This window comes from Leptonychotes weddellii, chromosome 5 (genome assembly GCF_054177405.1).
Source record: "Leptonychotes weddellii isolate Sample4059 chromosome 5, ASM5417740v2, whole genome shotgun sequence".
Taxonomy (NCBI): Eukaryota; Metazoa; Chordata; class Mammalia; order Carnivora; family Phocidae; genus Leptonychotes; species Leptonychotes weddellii.
The window spans coordinates 37284139-37304150 of NC_138373.1; the positions used below are offsets into that span (position 1 = coordinate 37284139).

General features: G+C 43.1%; 1 protein-coding gene across 1 annotated transcript in view; it reads right to left on the reverse strand.

Annotated features, from left to right (window-relative positions):
* Window positions 1–19603, reverse strand: part of ADARB2 (adenosine deaminase RNA specific B2 (inactive)) — a 375765-nt gene extending 356162 nt beyond the window's left edge. Inside the window, exon 1 of the mRNA XM_031025842.2 lies at window positions 19061–19603. Within this exon, the coding sequence (XP_030881702.1) occupies window positions 19061–19160 (100 nt within the window). The 5' untranslated portion in view covers window positions 19161–19603. The remainder of the gene's footprint in view (window positions 1–19060) is intronic.
* Between the last annotated feature and the right edge of the window lie 409 nt (window positions 19604–20012).

Consider the following 20012-nt stretch of genomic DNA (forward strand, 5'->3'; position numbering starts at 1 on the left):
CTAAGTCCCCTGAGGGCTGAGATCTCCCTCCAGAAACCGGCTGGAGGAGCAAACAAAATTGAGGCATGTTGTTTTTAAAGCTAAATGCTAATCTTTGTTTCATTTACTGAAAACCAAAGCTAAAATAATTTGCCTAAAGAGCATTTCTAATCTGCATGGAGCCTTTACTTTGCTGGTCAGTGCTGGCTTTCTGGGCGTGCATTCAGAATGAAAAAACGGTATCCTCAAAATTCAGCCTTAAATGGTAACAACTGGATGTGGGTCCTATAACCTACTTCTTACATTTTGTATGTAAATAACTTGACTTGGCTTTTAATCTATTGGATGCATGTACGCTCTTGCCGCAGGAAGCCTCTTGCCTGGCGTTATGGTCCTGACATAACCATGCCAGCCTGAAGGGTAAGAAGTGACCCCACGGAGACTGTGAGCCCCTTAACCACTGCACGCACATTTTAGAACTGGCTCTGTGTGGACAGTCCATGAGAACCAGCGGATTAAAAACCAGATGCTTCATTGAAACCTTAATGAAGTCCTTTTATAACCATAATATCCAATTAGTTACATATGCTCTCACATGTTCCTGAGTCAAAGAACCTAATTTCTTTCTTCCTATGGTTTCACACCCTGCTTTATTGCTTTGATGAGAATACAACAAGTCTATAATGCAACTCTTTATGTTTCCTTTCTTGCCTTGGCTACCAGGAAGACCAGAACTTTATCTAATGCTCGGTAGTCAGATTATCCCCCCAAATTCTTCCATTCAATCTGGAAGTGTATTTTCATTTGCAAAGGTTCACTGTATCTCTGACTTTTATGGTAATCATATAACCTTCCTTCTGAAAGTAAGTGGGGTTTAAGGAAAAAATAAAAACCACTAAATGATTTTTTTTTTTTTTGCTATATGAATAATAGATTTTGATTAACTGATTGGGAAACTTTCACAGTTATTTCATATTAAATGTAATAACATAATTCTTTTAAAACAGTGGGTGACAATTGACCCCAAAGATCTAGGAAATGTAGGAATGGGCGGGTATTGTGATATTGAAACGGAATAGTCTCCCAAAGAATGCTGAACAGGAGTAAAATCACTGTGTGGGAGGGTGACCTAGCCAAGGACTCACCACCCATTTCCCAGCACTGTGTCTCATTTTTGCCTTGCTCTTCTATTCTTTTAAAAGGATCCTGAAAAGAAAGTCATATGATAGTTCTTATTTATAAGAAGTTGAAACTAAATGCATTAGTTTTAAGCAAAAAGAATATTTACTGGAAATAAGGGACTCATAGAACGGACAGAGGCTGGGGAAGCGGAAGAAAGGAGGAGGTGCTCTGGAAGGTTCCAGAGCTGGGCAGCGGGACAGTGAGGCTGGATGTCTCCATCACTCCTGGCCTCCCTTCTCCTCCAGATGACGGCCAGAGCTCTGGACACCTTGCTGGACAATGATGAACTCTGGCTGTGGGTTATGCTTTGCAGTGGCCCCTCCAGGTCCAGTGGGCACGTAAGCGCCACCACGGGCCATTTGGCTTCCCCAGTCTGAAAGGTGGCTTAGATTCCGAAGAGATGATAGAAAACAACCCGAAATCTGATAGATAGTCCTCTAATATGGCTGGTGACAGGAATAAAGAAGGTGTTTATGGGTCTAAAAAATTCTGGTTCTTAGGAAGAACACAGAAGTTTTAGATCAATTAAAAATCGTAATACAGACTACTTAGTAGCAGATTCCATTGGGAAGGAGCCAGGGAAAATGTTCAGCAATGCTCAATTACGTGGGCATTTCCTAAACTTTATCCCAATGAATGCTAATGTTAAGTGAGACTTTGTTGTATGGTCCTCAAAAGTTAAGTTTAAAATGTTACATCAAAATTTTTAAAAATAATATAAATTACATTGCATGCTTCTCCTTGCCTTCGATATTATCAACAAGCACTCGCTCTGAGAAGCCTTGTAATAAAACAACTTGCTAAATTTATAAAAATCAAACTATCCCAAGCTTTTTTTTTTTAAACATGCATCTTGAATGTTGCATGAATCTCCCCATTTGGAAATTTTACTTTCCTTCGGTCCATGGGAGAAATGACCTGCTATAAAATATTGTCAGATTTATGATTCACAAATCTCTGAATATGTATCTCTAATGGATGTCAAGGATCTACTGGAGAGAATATGATAATAAAATATTAGTTACTTTAAAAATCTAGGAAATAACCTGCAAATTCACATGTGCCTTGGCAGACAGGAAGGCATCCCCAAGCCTTCTGGATTCACACTGGAACCTGCGGGGCAGGCAGCGCCCCTGAGATCCCTACTGACTGCGTTTTCTCGACACTGACCTGTCCGTCCTCTGGCAGGACAGCAAAAGGGGCCTCCTGACACTGGTGTACAAAGCCACATTCCCCGGGTCTCTGCCTGATTAGGTTGTGAGTTTTGCGTCGGTTTTGATTGTGGAAGTTTTCTGAGCTCTTCTCAGATTGGGCTCATGTCTCAGTGATTTGGGGGCAGAAACATCAACATACACACGTGATGGTGATTGATGTCTGGCTACAGGAGCCCCTGGTGTCAGGCCATTGCAGGCGTGACAGGGGCGGCTCGCAGGCCCGGGGGGCAGTGACACCCTGCAGTGGTACCACGCGACCACGGGCGTCCAGGTCCTGCCCCCCGCAATGTGTTCGGTTCCCCCACCCGTGGTCCTCCGTGCCCTGCACTGGCTCTCTGCTTTCGTTCCCATTCTCGGACTGTGCTCTAGAAATAGTTCCAGGCTCTTCCAATATATATGCACACCAAAGATGGCTTTGAGTTGATTTTGTGAAAACAATCAAAAAATGGAATGCTGTCTTAGACAAATATAAAGCAGGAGCATCAAAGCCACAAATGTAACAGTAATATAGCTCTCAGGAAGATGCAACAAAAAAGGGAAGGAGAAAAGAATGTCTTTTGGCGGGTCTTGGAGTATTTAGTGGAATTGTAGTACTATTTAGGGTTGTTTCGTAAGTTCTGGGGCAGGTGACTTTAACTGCCTCCGCCAGGAAGCTTACAGGCATCCCTTCTATCTAGTCCCTCACTGTAGATGGACCCTGGCCCTACCTGGGCAGACCTGCCCACATGACTACCCTTGTTAGGAGATCATTGGTGGAGGCTTGACAGTCCACTTGCAGCAAATTCTGGGACAGCAACTAATATAACAGTGAAAAAGAAGAGGAAATAGTATAAAAGACAAGTAGATGAACAGTTGTATTTATTGTTTTTTTTTTTTCACTTGCATGTGCCTGGTGTCTCCCAGCCCTTGCTTGGTGTGGATGCATCTACCTGGAAGGTTATCAGGAGGTTCAGGGCATCTGTTACTTTTCCTTAGATGAGTCCACATTAAACATTATCCATTCGATGTTCCCATTACTTCGATAACAATGATCCCACAAATACAGTTCCACTCTGAGACAACAACACCTTCAATTATCGTAGTCAAAAGCCAAGGCAGCGGGGGATTGATGAATAGACCTAAATTTCAAACTCAAGAGTTTTCCCTCCATCACCTTGGAGGAACCTCAGCAGAAGACTGACCAGGATGGTAACGGATTCATTATTATTCAACTTGCGTAAAGAATTAAAGTCACTTACAAACAACAACAACAAACAACAAAGCAACAAAGAGAAGAAAGTGGAGCAAAATATAACAAAAGGTAAAAGTTTACTATGTGTTTTAGAGCCCAATAAATGTTAATGTTGATATGAAAGAATTCAGAAAGAACAGGTATTAAAAATTAACTTAAAAAACATAAGCTTATGATCAGAGTATTTTCTAAATTTGCCCATGCATTGTTTTCCTCTGGAAAACTGAAGAGTTACATTCCACGACCTGGCTTTGCTGTTTTCATACTTGGAACATGAAGGGCAGAGACACGATTGCACACACATTTTAAGCCACTCAGATTAGGAGCAATTTTTGTTGTAAATCGATGGGCAGTTGGAAGACATTTTTACAAATAAAGAAATTTATGCATTGGTATTACACCAGCGGGGAAGTTCACAAAAGCCCAGTTAAGCCGGATATACGGCCTGCCATGTGCAACCTGAGTCCCACGCATAATATTGTTGAGATGCCGCAACCTTGGTAGACTGAGCTCTGTGTCCCAGGCTCAGGCCCCCTTCCACCGTGACCCAATCTGTGCTTTATCATTTCTCAGCTCTTCCTTCGTCCCTGCTCCAGATCCAGACTCCCCCCTCAGTCCGTATAACCGACTGGGGAGCGGCCAAAAACCGCCACTCAGTCCTCCGTGTTCTCCACGTTCAGGCAGGAGGGGACATCCCATTCTCATTTCTAGAGAAAAGGGATCGAGATTCATTGGCCCATTATAAATACAATGTCATCAAGAATTGGTGATTTGTTTACAAAGGAATTGAAAACACAACAGAGATCCTACCTGCATGTGTTTAGGTAAAATGATGTTATAGATAGAATTTTGAACAGATGGGAGGAGTGATTTCAGTCCGTTTGTGTGCAGTGGAGTTGTGTATATTGAGCCTTAGTGCCCCTTGGTTATGTTGTCGGAGTGCATTGTGCTTCCTTGTGAGGGTTCTCAGTGATCTCACCGTTTTGTTTTAAAGTTGGCATTTCCAGAATCGGTGCTCCTATGGTGAGTTCAGATGTCCTATTGACTATTCTGTACCCAAATTTGTTTCTGGGGTCCAGATTTCATCCATTTACTCAGTGAATTTAAAACAGAGCCTATGTGTTTACCTGTGGCTTCAATTTGATTCTGACTTTGTTTCTCCAGCACAGAATCTGAGCCAGCTTAATCCAGGAGATTGGAATGGTGAATTTATCCTTTATGCATGAGAGTGGCTAAAACACATTCTGTGCACAAACACACAGAAACACACACACAAAGTAATGCAGAATGCTTTCATTTTAAATCCATACGCAGAATAACCAAAAAAGTGTATTTAAATCTGATGAATTCATTTTATAATGTTCAGATTTAGTTCCAGCATTTCACTGAATGAACAGTGTGTTTTGTTTTCATTGCAAAATATTAACTAATTTGAAATTCACAACAAACAAGGTGCTCATCTAGACTTACCGTTCCGTGTATGGTGTTGTGTATGAAGAGCATGCTGGCTTCTTCTTTTTTTTCTATTTGTCGTTTGAGAGAGAGAATTTGAAATGACCTCATCTCTAATCTTAATTCGTTATATTCCTTAAATATTTTTGCCTTACACAACAATTTACTTTGGAATTTAATCTACGTGCTATACTTATTCTGGAATATATTTTGGATTTCAATATACATGCTATATAGACATCTGAAAACTGAAGATGCTGACGTCTGAGTTTGTTCAACGATCTCTATGGTTTCTTTAATCTTCAAATCAGAAAACTGTGTTACTGACACCACTTAGGCAAATGAATGCACAGGGGAAGATATATAGACACAAATATTTGCATAGATGTGTATTTACATATATACAAACACATCCACATCCACACATTCATTAAGACATTATGAACTGGTTTCACGGTGAAAATGGCGAGTACGAGACCCTCCTTGGAGCCCGTTCTACCATGGCTTCATGTCACGGCTGTTACGGGCGCCAGCACACTGCTTCTGAGAAGTTTCCACAGGAGGATCCCAGGGGGCAGTGAGCGCCACAGAGCCCACAGAACATGGGCTCTGGTGCTCTGCCCACCCTCGCCATGGAAGTCCCCTCCCTCTAGGGGCCTGCGTGTTCAATCCACCCAACGGCGATGGTTCTTCTCATTGAGGACCCACATTCCTGGACTCCAAGGCTGGCTCTTTCACGCCTTAGCTTCCTGAAGTAACCGCTTATCTCTTTGGGTCCCACTCCCCTCATCCATAAAATGAAGACGATGTTAAGTTAATGATACCCTAGGATCCTTTTTATCGCCTGGTAAGAAACGTATACGACTGATCCTACTCCAGTTGGAAGAAGAGTGGTCAGTCAGGGGTGAATATAATCCTCCCCCATTCACCCTTCTTATAATTATGCTAGTTCACATGATCGTTAACTAGAAATGAGGATCTTCAGAGGGGCAGGAAAGGAGGAAACAAGGCAAGATAAGGTAAAATTCACTAAAGTTTGTCCCATCACATTGGGTGACAACACTCATGACAAATAATAGAGAAAAATGTTCTGGACATTATTTAATAAAATCTGATGTTAGTCCAATTGTACAAGTGTAGATCATCCACTAGAGATGTCATGGTTTATATCCTGCAGATATGATGGCCAAGAAATGGAATCTAGGAATTCTTTGGCCTGCATTGAGGTAGACATGATGTTTCTGGAAAGAAAGCACTGATAACCTGCAGAACACTTTAGTTTTCAGGAAATGTCTCTGAAGGTGAACAGAATTGTGCTTTTCTGTTAAGGGCTGGATTGTTTCCTCCCAAGTTCACATGTGGAAGACCTAACACCCAGGACCTCAGAATGTGACCATATTTGGAGACAGGGTCTTTAAAGAGGTGACTAAGGTAAGATGAGGTCACTAGGTGGACCCTAATCCAATCTGACTGGGGTCCTTATAAGAAGAGGAGATCAGGACACAGACAATGTGTGGAGGGACAACCACGTGAGGACACAGGGAAGGGACGGTGTCTGCACATCCAGGAGAGAGGCCTTAGGAGACACCAGCCTTGCCCACTTCTGGACCTCAGACTCCCAGCCTCCAGCACTCGAGGCAGTGAACGTCTGTTGTTGAAGCTGTCCTATCTGTGGTGTTTTGTTATGCCGGCTCTCGCACACGAATACACTGTGACCTAGGCTTTTGTGTAGAGTTATTTCGACTAATGAATACAAAAAGCCCCTCCTATTCTAAATTTTATCTTAAAAGTTCATCTATAGATTAAGAAGATGTGGTCCATATATACAATGGAATATTACTCAGCCATCAGAAAGGACGAATACCCAACTTTTACATCAGCATGGATGGGACTGGAGGAGATTACGCTAAGTGAAATAAGTCAAGCAGAGAAAGTCAATTATCATATGGTTTCACTTATTTGTGGAACATAAGGAATAGCATGGAGGACATTAGGAGAAGGAAGGGAAAAATGAAGGGGGGGAATCGGAGGGAGAGATGAACCGTGAGAGACTCTGGACTCTGAGAAACAAACTGAGGGTTTTAGAGGGGAGGGGTGTGGGGCATGGGTTAGCCGGGTGATGGGTATTAAGGAGGGCACGTACGGCATGGAGGACTGGGTGTTATACACAAACAATGAATCATGGATCACTACATCAAAAACGAATGATGTGGGGCGCCTGGGTGGCTCAGTCATTAAGCGTCTGCCTTCGGCTCAGGTCATGATCCCAGGGTCCTGGGATCGAGCCCTGCATCGGGCTCCCTGCTCTGTGGGAAGCCTGCTTCTCCCTCTCCCTCTGCCCCTGCTTGTGTTCTCTCTCTCGATGTGTCTCTCTGTCAAATAAATAAATAAAAAATCTTAAAAAAAAAAAAACTAATGCTGTAATGTATGCTGACTAACATAACATAATAAAATTTTTAAAAAGTTCATTTATAGGTCACCTAAATATGACATTGAATGAATATATGTATATATACATACACACACATGCATATAAGGGTAGACAATGTCTCTGCATTCGTATGTGAAACCTGATTATTTTCAGATGGAGGTGATTTTAATATTAGTGATAAGAACCCCGATCTTAGCAATAACATTTTAGAATGGAGAGAAACGAGTCAGGGCCATTTTGGGAAACAGATCAGCTCAGCCTAAACACCCACAGAAGAAAAGTCCAAATGAGTCAAGGGATTTCCTTCGTCATCTGGGTTAAGAATCAGGTGGTTTACTGGTGAAGAGGTATGGATGCTAATGTCCAATTTCTGCTGGTTTCAATTTTATCAACTCCTACTTTTATTGTTTCCTGATGTTTGAGTTTGGAAACGTTCTGAAGTCTCATTATAGATAAATATCTAGACCTAATGACTGCAGCCAGCATCACTGGTGTGGACGTAAGCAGACCAGTGCTGGAGCTTGGGTGTGGGTTCTACACACGTCCCCTGCTTAGTGAACAAGTACGAGACGGAAACAGAGACAGAGATAAGGCCAAAGTTCTCTAAGAGGTAAGAGACAAGAAAGACCAAGAAGCAAGCCATCTACATAGAAGCGAGGGCAGATTCAGGGATGTAATCTGTGCCCACATGGCAGTGGGAACGCCTTCAAGGACTATTTGGATGAGCTCTATGTCCTACTTTGTACGACCTCCAGGCAAAGAATGCCAAGCTGCTAGATGCCACGTTGGCTTCCTTTCTTTGGTTTGGTGCTGGACTTTTGCATGACACAGACACATGCAATGCTTGTTCCTAGCAATGAGGACGAGTTGAATTTTTGTTAGCCAGGAAGCAAGATGGTGGCTGAGTTCTTGGCCAGTGCCAGGAGGAGTCAGGTGTGGGAGATTCAGGGACAGACATGAACTCTTGAGGCAGGTGTTCCCTGGGGCACAAGCTGGATGCACAGGAGAGAGGCTGTGGAAGACTCAAGGGCAGGGGACACGGAGCTCTGAAGACCTGTTCCCCGGGAAGCATCTTTGGAATTTGTGTGGGCCTGAGGGTTTCATGTCACCCCATCCACATGCACATCCACGCGCGTGCCAATCATCAGGGCTGCTGGCTTGACAAACGGCAGAGATGTGCCTCTCGATCTTTCTGGAAGGGGGTTTTGTGAGCTATTTCTTCAGCGTGGACTACAGACAAGCCAGAGACAAGTGAGATGTGCTTTCTGACTCTTTTAGGACATTTTCAGAGCTTCTGTTACTGCTTAATGCCTGCCATTTACCATGGTGGCTGACATATAAAGGTGTCCCATAAATGTTTGCTGCATGAATAGATTCAGATTTACATAGCAACAACTTAAAAATAAATCGGACAGCAACCTTTATGAATTTGCAGTCTAAAGCTAATAATTGATTCTATGGCAACCATGTACTGATGGTGTATAATGACATAGCCATTGTACTGGTTTATGGGAGCACGACGCTCATCAGGGCCCCCGTCCCAGAAGTCACGACACACACAGAACGATGCCTGCCTCTCACACCAGCAGGTGATCCTATGTTCCTCATCCCGGAGACGGCTTCTGAGTAGCCGCCCCATACGCTCTCGCCCAACATTCGTTCCCTTATGCAAACTGCTACGGCTCCCACGATCGGTACACAATCCCCTTAGAAAATGTTCCTTTCTCCTATAGGGTACTGATGATTTCTTTAAGCAGTTCTTATTTCAAAAACAAAATCAATGTTCTCAGTGGGTTTTAATTGAGTAGCTATTACGTTTTGACATTGTGGGAGAAATAAAAGTGTTCAAACCTAGAGGGGTTTATATTTTAATGAGTTAGTTTTTACACAGGCGTTTCACTTGATGTCATAAAAGAAATATAATAGCAATCCAATTTTGTAAAAAATGCAGTAATATCTTGCATTAAAAAAATTCCCGTAGGACCTAATAAGTGTGTTAGGGTCATGATAGTCTATTTTTATTCTCTGCTTTGATTTTACATTTGTGTGTGTAAAACCCCATATACAACATAAGCCCAGAGACGAGGACCACGCCAACTCATGTTTCTTATGTATTTTCAGCTCCTGGGTCCTTGACCTTAGTGAAGACATGGTTCTTCCTTCAGATACAGCCCTTGTCTGAATGCACATAAAATGTTTAAGGCAAAACTGCAGGCAAGACAAGGATGCCCCATACTTTTAAGTCGAGTGCCTTTCTGTTTTAGAAGGTACAGAAAATAAAATGTAAGAGGGTGAACTCTGAATAGGGCACGGAAAGGAAGAGGCGGAAGTCATTCTCTCTGTCTCCCTGTCTCTTTCATTCTCTCTTCAGTAAAATCTCTTCCGACCATGTGGTTTTTGTTTCTCTCTTGTCTTATGATGGGAAAGGATAGATCATTTTTTATCAGTGACAAAGACAAAAATATTTATTTCACTTGGTGTGAAATATGCACAAGAGGATAATTTAAAAGAATGATGTTTTGGAACTTTACTATTAATGAATGTTAACCTCAGGACCATAAAGCGTGGTCATACACCAAGGCCATTTTTTTCACTCTCTCAAGGAGTCTGTGTTCTCAATCTACTCAAGATTTTTGTTTTCTGTACACGGTTTTATAAATGTCCATCTAAAAATGTGTGTATATTAGACTTTTGATGTTTCAGAGTTAGATAATCTTTTAATATTTTGAAATCTCTCATTCCAACAAATGCTTATGTGTATAGTGGACCCTTGAGCAACATCAGGGTAGAGACGCCAACCCCCGCGCAGTTGAAAATCCTCATAGAACTTCTGACTTCCCCAAAATCTAACGACTACTGTTGACAGGAAGCCTTATTGATTACATAAAACACATAGTTTAAAATCCTCATACGACTTCTGACTCCCCCAAAATCTAACAACTAAAGGCCTACTTGACAGGAAGCCTTATTGATAACATAAAACACATAGTTTGTATGTTGTATGTGTTGAATACTGTATTCGTGCTATAAAGTAAGCGAAAGAAAAGAAAATTAAATTAAAATTAAAAAGTTATAAGGAAGAGAAAATACACTTATGGTACTACCCTGTATTTATGGGTAAAAATCTGGACCCACGGAGCTCAAACCCGCGTCGTTCAAGGGTCAGTGGTATTTTAAGTCTAGACTTTGCCATCTCTGTGTATATGTGGTGGGCATATATGAGGAATCTACCAAAAACACACAAGTGCATTTTTTTAATGACTTGAATTCTATTCATTATCTACATATAAAAGCCCAAATTATAATTTAACTTCCCTACAAATTGGCTGAAAAAACTCAGGTGATTACATAAAATTATATGAACTCTCAAATTTGTTAGATCTAAAGTAAGTATCATCCTAAATGCTTAATAAGTGAATATTTCCCTGAATTTCAATCAGAACTGAATAGACGGCCCTCTGCAGATGCTGACAGAGCACGGATGTAAGGCCTGGGCACCCGTTTACTACACGTCAAGGCTACCTGCCCAGGGCTGTGTCTTTCAAAGGCTCGCAAAGTGAGGGGACCCCCATGCTGCTGTCTTGGGGTTTCTTACAAGCTACTGTTTATCCTAGGATTTTCCCTGGGGGTATAGCAAGGATTTCTATTTCAAATTTTTTTCTTTAGAAAGAAAATTAGCAGCATCGAGTCCTTCACATAAATATATATATATATATATATATATAGATATATATATATCTCCTTGAACCATGCGTTTGGAATTAAAACGTCACCTCCTGTTGTGATGTTGCTGGAATCTGGGTTGTCTTTTAAAAACTTTCATCTAAGGCATTAGTAGGGAGAGCTGAGGTGTGCATAAAGATATCTTTATGTCAATGGTTAAATTTGGCCCTCTATGTTTTTATTCACTCAAGGAAGAGTAAAAGGTGGTACCTTTAAATACTCTTTCACTGAACACCCAAATTTATAAAAGTCTTCTTTTGTTTGACCGTCCGAACTTGGGCACATTTGCCACCTCAGTGCTCAGGCCCCACGCGATCTGGAGGAAAGAGAGCACGTGTTTCCTTTAAGGACCCGATGCTTTCATAGCCCGGAGCCTAATACAAGTGGAGCATCTGTTATTGCCAGGGTTGAGTGAACCCAGCCAGACTTGGGGTGCAGAGGAGGTCAGAATCTATTTTGCTGACGTTTCTGTCATGTTTATTAAATTGCACTTTTCCAAAAGCAATTAAACTTTTAGGAAATACTGCATTAATTTTAACGAGAGGGAATCTGGGTACTTCCAGATTACTGACAAAATCTGTTTTTTAATCAATTACTGGTGTCCGAGGCAGATGCTCTGAGCCGGTTTATTATGATTTGCAGGTCCTGCTTCTCAGAAACAGCAGCTCCCCCACTTTTTATTGTTTTTCAGCAGAGAAGGGACTCCACTCGGGTTTGCATTGTCAACTAGTGACAGGTCCTGTTTCAGAGAGCCGAGTCCCCTCCACCCTATTTTAATGCCCCATGTAGAAGACGTATTTGAGAAACCATGTAAGACACTGCAAAATGATGAGGCGGGTCTTCTGTCTCTCAGCTGTGGGAAACAAGAATCAGGGTTTCATCTGAAATAAATGGAGCAGCGAAGATTAATTAAACCTATAAAATTCTCTTAAGCACATCCTGGTCAAGGTATTTAAGAGAACACTTCCTATTACGTGCAAATCATCTGGAAGTGTGGGATGATCCCTCAGGTGTAAGCTTCACTTCTGTATAGTGCGGACTCCAGGAAAGAATGTTTACTAATAAATTCTGAGCAATGTCAGTTTCATTTTTTTGTCCAAATGGTGAAGCAACAGCAACAGAAAGAAACCTTGATCTCTTTCATAAATAAGTTCTCCGTAGGCGCTGTTACAAACATGCTCAGTGGGATGGATGCAACCACACTCTAGCTTAAGTGAGCAGGTGCTTACGCTAGAAATAATAACTGTCCTGGTCCACCTTTTGTCTACACCGCTGGATTTCTCTCCCTAATCCCTCAGAGATTCTGATCCTCCTAGGGGTGGAGACAGAGCGTTGCCTTCCGGCTGGAGGCCAGCTCCTGGGGATCTTCACGTTGGAGCGGGATTATCGGCTGCACACGCGGCCACTCGGACAGTTTTTGCACCAGATGCTTGGCCGAGCCATTTCAAGTGCACACAGCAGAAGAAAAGCTTTTATCATTTCATCTCTTAGAGAGTCAAAAGAAACGATCTTAAAACCTAAGAGCTCCCTGAGCATTTATATTATATGTCTCTTCCATCTTAAACATGAATGCTACTTTTCTTTGTCTAAATGCTCCATTTACTGAACACTATTTCTTAATGAAGCATAAAGTCCCCTCTTTAACACAAATATAAAATTTAGGTTACCTGTTTGCTATTTTTTGAGATTTAAAATGTAAGCTTAACTATTGATCATTTTTATAATTTAAGACAGATACCAGTAAACGTGTGTGTATATTACACAAACACACAAATGCGTATCACACCAAGAGGACCCTTACTAGCCACTTTCTCACCAGAAACCAGGTACTAATTGTATTCATTCCTCATCAATAAAATAATAAAATGAACTTATTTTTGCTGCCCTTCATATGCAATACCTGTAACTAGAATGAAAGATGAGTAAATGCCCACAGGGTATGGAGAAGACCCAGACACTCAGATTAACTTTTTTTTTTTTTTTTGAAATATTTATCACTCTTCAGAAAACAAAACCAAACAAAACAAAATAAAAAACCCCCACCACCTTCTGTCTTTGCAAGTGATCAAGTTTAATTTTGGGAAAATTACCGATCTCTTAAAAAGCAAATCTATCCATTTCTAGGTTGTGATTCTTTGATGTGGTTCCTGGGAACTGGATCCACTCATCAACGTGCAGGTGAGGACAGGGGCCTCTAAGAGCTGCGTTTGTCCAGATGTTACTGAGACAGAGCCAGTCAAAAATCAGACAAAAGAGCCTCTGTACCCCTATTCCTTTTAAATAAAATAAACAAATCAATAAAAGTTTAATCATGGCAGGGGGATGTGTTGGAACCAAGGTAAGCACGCATGCAGGGACAGGAGTCTGTCACAAATTTCTAAATGTGCCCTCCTTTCTGTTTCCTGAAGCTCACGGAATGCATCAGATTTACATGTGGATCAAGAATTGGACAAATGCTCCCCCTCTTTTTGAAAGTAAGGTCCCTTTATTTGATAGTGGTACATCCGTAAGTGAATTATAGTATATTAATAGTTAGGAATAAACAATTCTCTTTGCCTAATGAAACAGTTAACGGCATATACTTCTATATTTCAGTGGGAGGAAAAACAAATTGAAGAGATGGGGTTAATTCAGGTTCACTCTACTTAGAGATACTTAACGATGTGAATTCAGACAGGGCATTGCTGGGCTGTTTTTCCTTGTAACGCAGAGCCACATGGCTAGTGTTTTGTGAAGGATATCCGTGCTTTTCATATTTCGCTTGGCATTCACTTTTTTTTTTTTTTTTTTTTAGTTTAGAAATGGCTATAAGAAGTGCTTCTAAAATCTTGTTTTTACCATGTGGAAAATTTATCCTTGTAGAAATCTTATTTGCTAGTAATTAAGAGCCCAGTTAGCCAATGCAGCATCTATTTAGAAATAATATATTTACATATTTACATGATGGAAGAAGAGCAGACTAGTATAATTATTTTTGGTCTTATGAATTGTTTAGAATTGTCCATGTTATGAAAACACTAGCATTCATTCTCTAGCATTTTAGAAAAGGAAGCAGGCAGACCTACAAAATGCTCAAATGTTTCAACTCTCTTTGCTGTGCATGCAGGTACACATAGGCACAACAACAAACACGTGTGTGGTTTTTTAAATTGAACACTGAAGGCTCTCAGAGCGTGAGCTATCTTTCCATGCCTCCACTAAGAAAAATACAATTTCCTTATTGTGCATTTCCTTACATAATGCTCTTCTGGGACAGTGCTTCAGCCATCACTGGATCACCACTATTTAGATACGGATACATGAGTCTCATATTTTTATTCTAAATTCAAGTTCACTCATCATATCTAATGCCCTTGAAGCAATCTCAAATTACTGCTGTGATACGGGTCACTAGAAACCAGAGGTACTAACACAAATTTTAAAGAGAGAGGGTGGGGGAGAGCCCTACTCAATTAGATGACGGCGCGCGGTTTAATCAATTTAGTTTTATCACGACATCTAGTCCTTCCTCTTGAGCTGTCAGACAACGAGGCAGGCGGGAGCACGGGGACGCGTGGTGCTGGTGCGGGGCTGGGTCCCCACCAGCCGAGATGAGGCACGGTCCTGTGACACCCAGGCCGTGACAGGGGCGAAGGAGCCCCACCGCCTGCCCACCTCATCCTTAACACAATCTTTCTATTTCATTAATTTTTCATGGAATCCCGTTTCACAGCAAGCCTGTGTCTGTCGTCCATCTGCTGCACTTATTCTGTTCCTTTTGCCAACTTTTTATCTGCATTTCACCACAGTCAGCCAGCAGCCTGTGCTCCTGCCCTCCTGTGATTCGTCAGCTTACCTGTACAGAGCAACACCTTGCCTTGCTGTTTCCAAAACTCACCTCCAATTTTCTGAAACTCTGTGTAACCCCTCACCCTGCAACAATATCTAGATTTCAAGCATTAACTGATTTTGCTGCCAAATGCCTCAAAAAAAAAAAAAAAGAAAGAGAGAGAAAGAAAGGTCATGTGCTGATGACCGAATCCAATTCGCCAACTGAAAACAAATGATTGTTTATAGAGCATTTCGAATAGTTTTCCAAAGTTCCTTCTTTTTCTCTGTCTGGTATACACATTGTATGTGCTCATGGTCGAATACTAAAGATATTTTATTTACAAAATGCATTTCATGCTGATGCATAGTTTTTTGCAGGACAACCACACTCACGAAAGAAAGAGCAACACAAATACACAACAGAATGTAGGTCTTATTTTAATGATTAAAAATGCACCTATGCAATCCCTCGGACTCGTTACCCAGTGGTTGGGAGATTATCTGATAAAATCGGAAGTGATTTATCATTATATAGCATGCTGTTTCCATGAGTACCTCTTATTCCCCCTGGCTGAGTTGATACTAATTTTAAATAACCTTAAACCTTTACCTTCATCATTTTGGACTAAGTGACAGATCTTTGATAATATTCATGCACCCAAGTTCTTGTCGAGCATGGGAGACATTGCTCCAAGTACCTAAGGCAGACTCGGCTCTGCGCGATTGCCTCGCATCGTTCCACCCAGAGCTACAGAATCAAGTGCTGCCTCCCCGAACCCCCACGAGCAGTGAGCTACGAGGGTATTTAGTAGATAAATAAACTGCACAAACTACAAGAGCTCCCAGTGTTTTCTGACAACACGTCTCACATATTACACAGCGTGAGCAACCCTTAGCCACCCACATGTGTAAAAATTACACGGCTTGCTTCTCCTTTACACTGTTTTGTTTGTTTGTTTTTTTAGTTGCCTATTTTTCTTCTACCCGAAACTCAAATTTTGACATTTTTTTCACGTGTGCAGAAAATGTAAATCGCTCATAAATAATTTCTAAGAGAAAGTCCCAACTAAAAAGTAACACACCGAGAAAATGCAAAAATACATCATATTGGGTCCTGATAAGAGAACGGAGAGAGATTGGTGGGTGGGTAGGTTTGCTCTGAGCATCTTCTTTAAAGTTTATCTGGGAGACAAATGCAGGTCCTGGCTAGTTCATACCTGGGACTAAGTTTTTTGGGGGGGTTCTTACAGATATATACCACTCCCTGTGTGGTACTGTGACTAAAAATACCGAGTACAGAAAAATATTTTATTTCTGAGGCCTTGGACCTTACTTAAGACTAATGCAAGCATCGTACCAATCCCACACTTAAGCTGTAGCTACAGTTTTAATTTCCAAACCCATGGATTATTTTGACAATAATAAGTGGGGTAAAAAGAAAAATCATGTCAAAGCCACTTTCGGAGTTTACACACAGAAAACACAGCTTTTCACGGCCCCGGGAGCTAAAAGTTAAGATGCATCTTCAAAAATCACCCTTGTTCCTTAGAATAGGGGGACAAATACGTACCACTGGCAAATAAGGCTAACATTTATTCTAATTTATTTTTTCCCATATAAGAAGAGCCCTTTGCTTTGTGCTCACAATCAGTGCCTCCAGTTAGTACTCAATAGAGCCTTACACAAATTCCTTCACAACCACCAATGCACACATGGATTTTAAATTGTGACAAATACAGAGTTTTTCTAAATGGACGAGCTTAAAAGCCGAGGCCATCCTATTCAACCCTGCTGTTGAGATTCATGACAGTTAGAGCATAATTTAAATTCACCATTTTTCTTGGAAAAACAAGGATCTGTAATGACTAGGAATTACACATAGACTGACCTATTCCAAGCCAGTGCACATAACGGTTTAACATGTCCCATAATTGCTATGTTTTCTTTTTAATTTGCTCACTTACACTTATATTATTAACTTTTCCCTGAGAAGTGAATATTTGGCAGTTTGAGTTGATTCTCCTACCGAGGTAGCTGCCGGCAGACGCCACAGGAGATTTCACCCCCACACGTAAATCTACGAGGCATAGGAATTAGCACATGCATTCTCATGAGCCTTTCCCACCTCAGTTTTTGGGAATGAAAATGAAGATACTTGGTTTATTTGAAATAACCAAGGCACAGAGATATTTCACATTGAAATTTCACTTTGAATTGTTGTAGTTAAGTTTATAGCAAATGAAGCCTTCCTTCAGATTTCTTGTTTTTCTTTCCCAAATTGGATGCTTCCTAAGCCAGCATGGCTGACATTTAAAGGTAAGAAAAATGAATTTGGAGAAAGGCACCAACGTCCGTCAGCTTGTATTTTATTTCTGCAGAATGCTGTTTTATTGTGAAATGTTAGTCCATAGTCTTCCATTTTAATAGTTAAAATAGACTAAACGAAGATACTGGGAAACATGAACACTTAGAATTTACAAGATAATGTTTCCTTTCTTCCTCTCTTAAAAGTTATAGTCATTATTAAATTCTGTGATTCCTGCCCCCATATTGTTGTCACTTTCCGTTGGCATTGTTTTGGAAGGCACCAACAGATCCGTGTCAAGATGAAATTTGCAGGGAACAAAGTGAGCAGCCGGCACCGCTCTGGCCGCTCTGAGAGTTAAACAGGATCACAGAATCCCCCCGTTCCGAAGCCCAGGGCTCTGACACCCCCCGGGAAGGTGTCAGCCACCTCTGCTCCCGGCGGTCCTGACACAAAGCCCTCAGCAGTGACTGATATTGGCTCGGATATCTCCAAGCTGCCTGGCTAAGTCCTGTTATTGAAGAAGCCGTGAAGGGCTCGGGAATATTTGAGGGCAGCCAGGGAGGGCTGTGGCAGAAACTTAAGTTAGGCCACTGCAAAGATGAATATTCTCCGGGGAGGGTGAGCAACCTCCACCGTATCTAACAATGCATCCTGCAGCAGAAAACTGGAAAATCTGATAAATTTTAGTCATGTCTGCCCCACTGTTCCGTAGGGCTCTGTATTTACTCTTTTTTTTTTTTTTAAATCAGCACATTTCAAATAATAATCAGAGCTGAACTTTCTCCTGCAGACTCATCACAGGGAGCTGCTGATACCAAGTTCCTCTCTGGGAAAGAAAGAACAGGAGGCACTGGGAGAATCTTTCCCGGCTCCGGGGAGTGCGCGCAGGCGGCAGCAGCATTTTTAGGGCATTTTTCCTTGGCCCCCGTGTGGAAGCCCTGGGCTGGTGGTGGAATGCACTAAGTTCCCAGCGGCGGTCCCCAGAACACCAGTGACGGGCGCAGGAGCAACCTGTCATCAGGCTGCTTTTTCTCCCTTTCTGGTTTGCAGGGTTTTTTGTTTTTGCCACTAACCAGCTGTGTTGCCTATTTCTCTTTCCAGGTTTTAATTTTTGCGCCCCCCCCCCCCCCCCGGCCCCAGGACCAGCCCGTGCTTTCTGCAGGTCCCAGTGTTTATACAACAACGGGTACCAACCCGACTAAGAAGAAACTGTCAGCCAATTTGGAAACGTGACTGCCCAGGCTCTGCCCACTCCTTCCTCCCAGACAATTTGGATGGTCTAAGAGCTGGTTCCAGGAGGTCTTGTCCCTGTTTCTGGGGCTGCGGGCTTAAGTGAGTGTTTCCTCTGGCAGCGTGTGCTAAGGTCCCCTCTTTTGAAAGCGTCAGAGGCAGAGCCCCGGGCTGTGGAGCGCGCCAGGGAGGGAACTGTCCTCCAGTGAGGCTGCCGGGTGCTCCCCTCCGCTGCCCCTGCCTCCCTCCTCACGCCGCTCGCAGCCCAGGCTTCGCGGAGCCCGCCGCTCTGTTCCCCGTTCCCGGCTCCCCATCCCCTCTGAGCTCGCAGAAGCGCCGGCCCTTTACAAAAGGATCTGAACTGCGGCGCGCTCTGCTTTGTACCGACGCCCCGCCGGCCCCGAAAGTAGAGCTGCCGAAGCAGGCGGCCCCCGCAGACACGAGGAGGAGGGCGGACGAGCGTGCAGTTAGCGGAGCAGCGCAGAAAGCCAGGTCCTTACCTTTCCTCTTGGACCGCCGTCTCCTCCTTCTCTTAGACTTGCATTTGAGTTGACTGCTCAGCCCTCCGGACCCTCTGCTGGCCCCCAGCACCGATGCCATGGCTGAGACTGAGCGAGCAGAACGCGAGAGGAATCCTGTCTCCAACAGGCTCACCTTTCCTGCTCCCGCCGCCGCCGCTGCTGAAGGCTTCTGCAAGCCAGGGAGCGGGCTCACTTTTTAGGACCGAGCCCTCGCACGCTCCCGCCTCCTTCTCTCGAATTGCTCCGGGTCTCCGCCTCCAGCTGGGCTGAGAGCCCCGGGAGCAGCCCCGTGCCCAGCGGCTCCACGGCAGGGCAGGACGCGCGCGGGGAAGCAAAGGTGCGCCGGGCGGGCTGGGCGATCCCGCCCCAGCTCTCCTCTTCCGGGCGGCCTCTCTTGATCTGGGCTCCAGACGCAGGGCTCCTACTTTGGCACCTCTGCTAGTTGTTTGGCAGCAGACACTTTGAAGCCAATCAGGCAGGGAGCTTGTCTATTTGCTGCTGCAAGGTCTAATTAGGTCCAATCACAACTGTCTTCTGGCTCTGACATCAGCACCACCAGCCCTTCGCATCCCCTGTCAGCTTGCAAACTCAGCTCCCATTTGGACGGATGGAGCTGCCCAGGACCCGGTGGCAAGGGAAGGAGACGGCTCAGGCGGGAGGGGACAGCATGCAGAACCAGCTCATCTGGGAGCAGCCTGAGGGGGCCGCTCGCAGGAGGGCTGTACCCGGGGAGGCAGGCTTCCTGCCTCGGACCACAGGACAGCGCTTCCACTCTGCACACTCAGAAAGATGCAGTGACTATGTCTCCCCCCAAACAGTTCTTAACTAGTTAATTCATTAGAATGCTCCTTGTGCCAAGGGGGAAATATGTCTCTAAGAAATACGGAGACCTCACCTCCTCAGAAGGGGACTAAGATTTGCAATTCCTTGG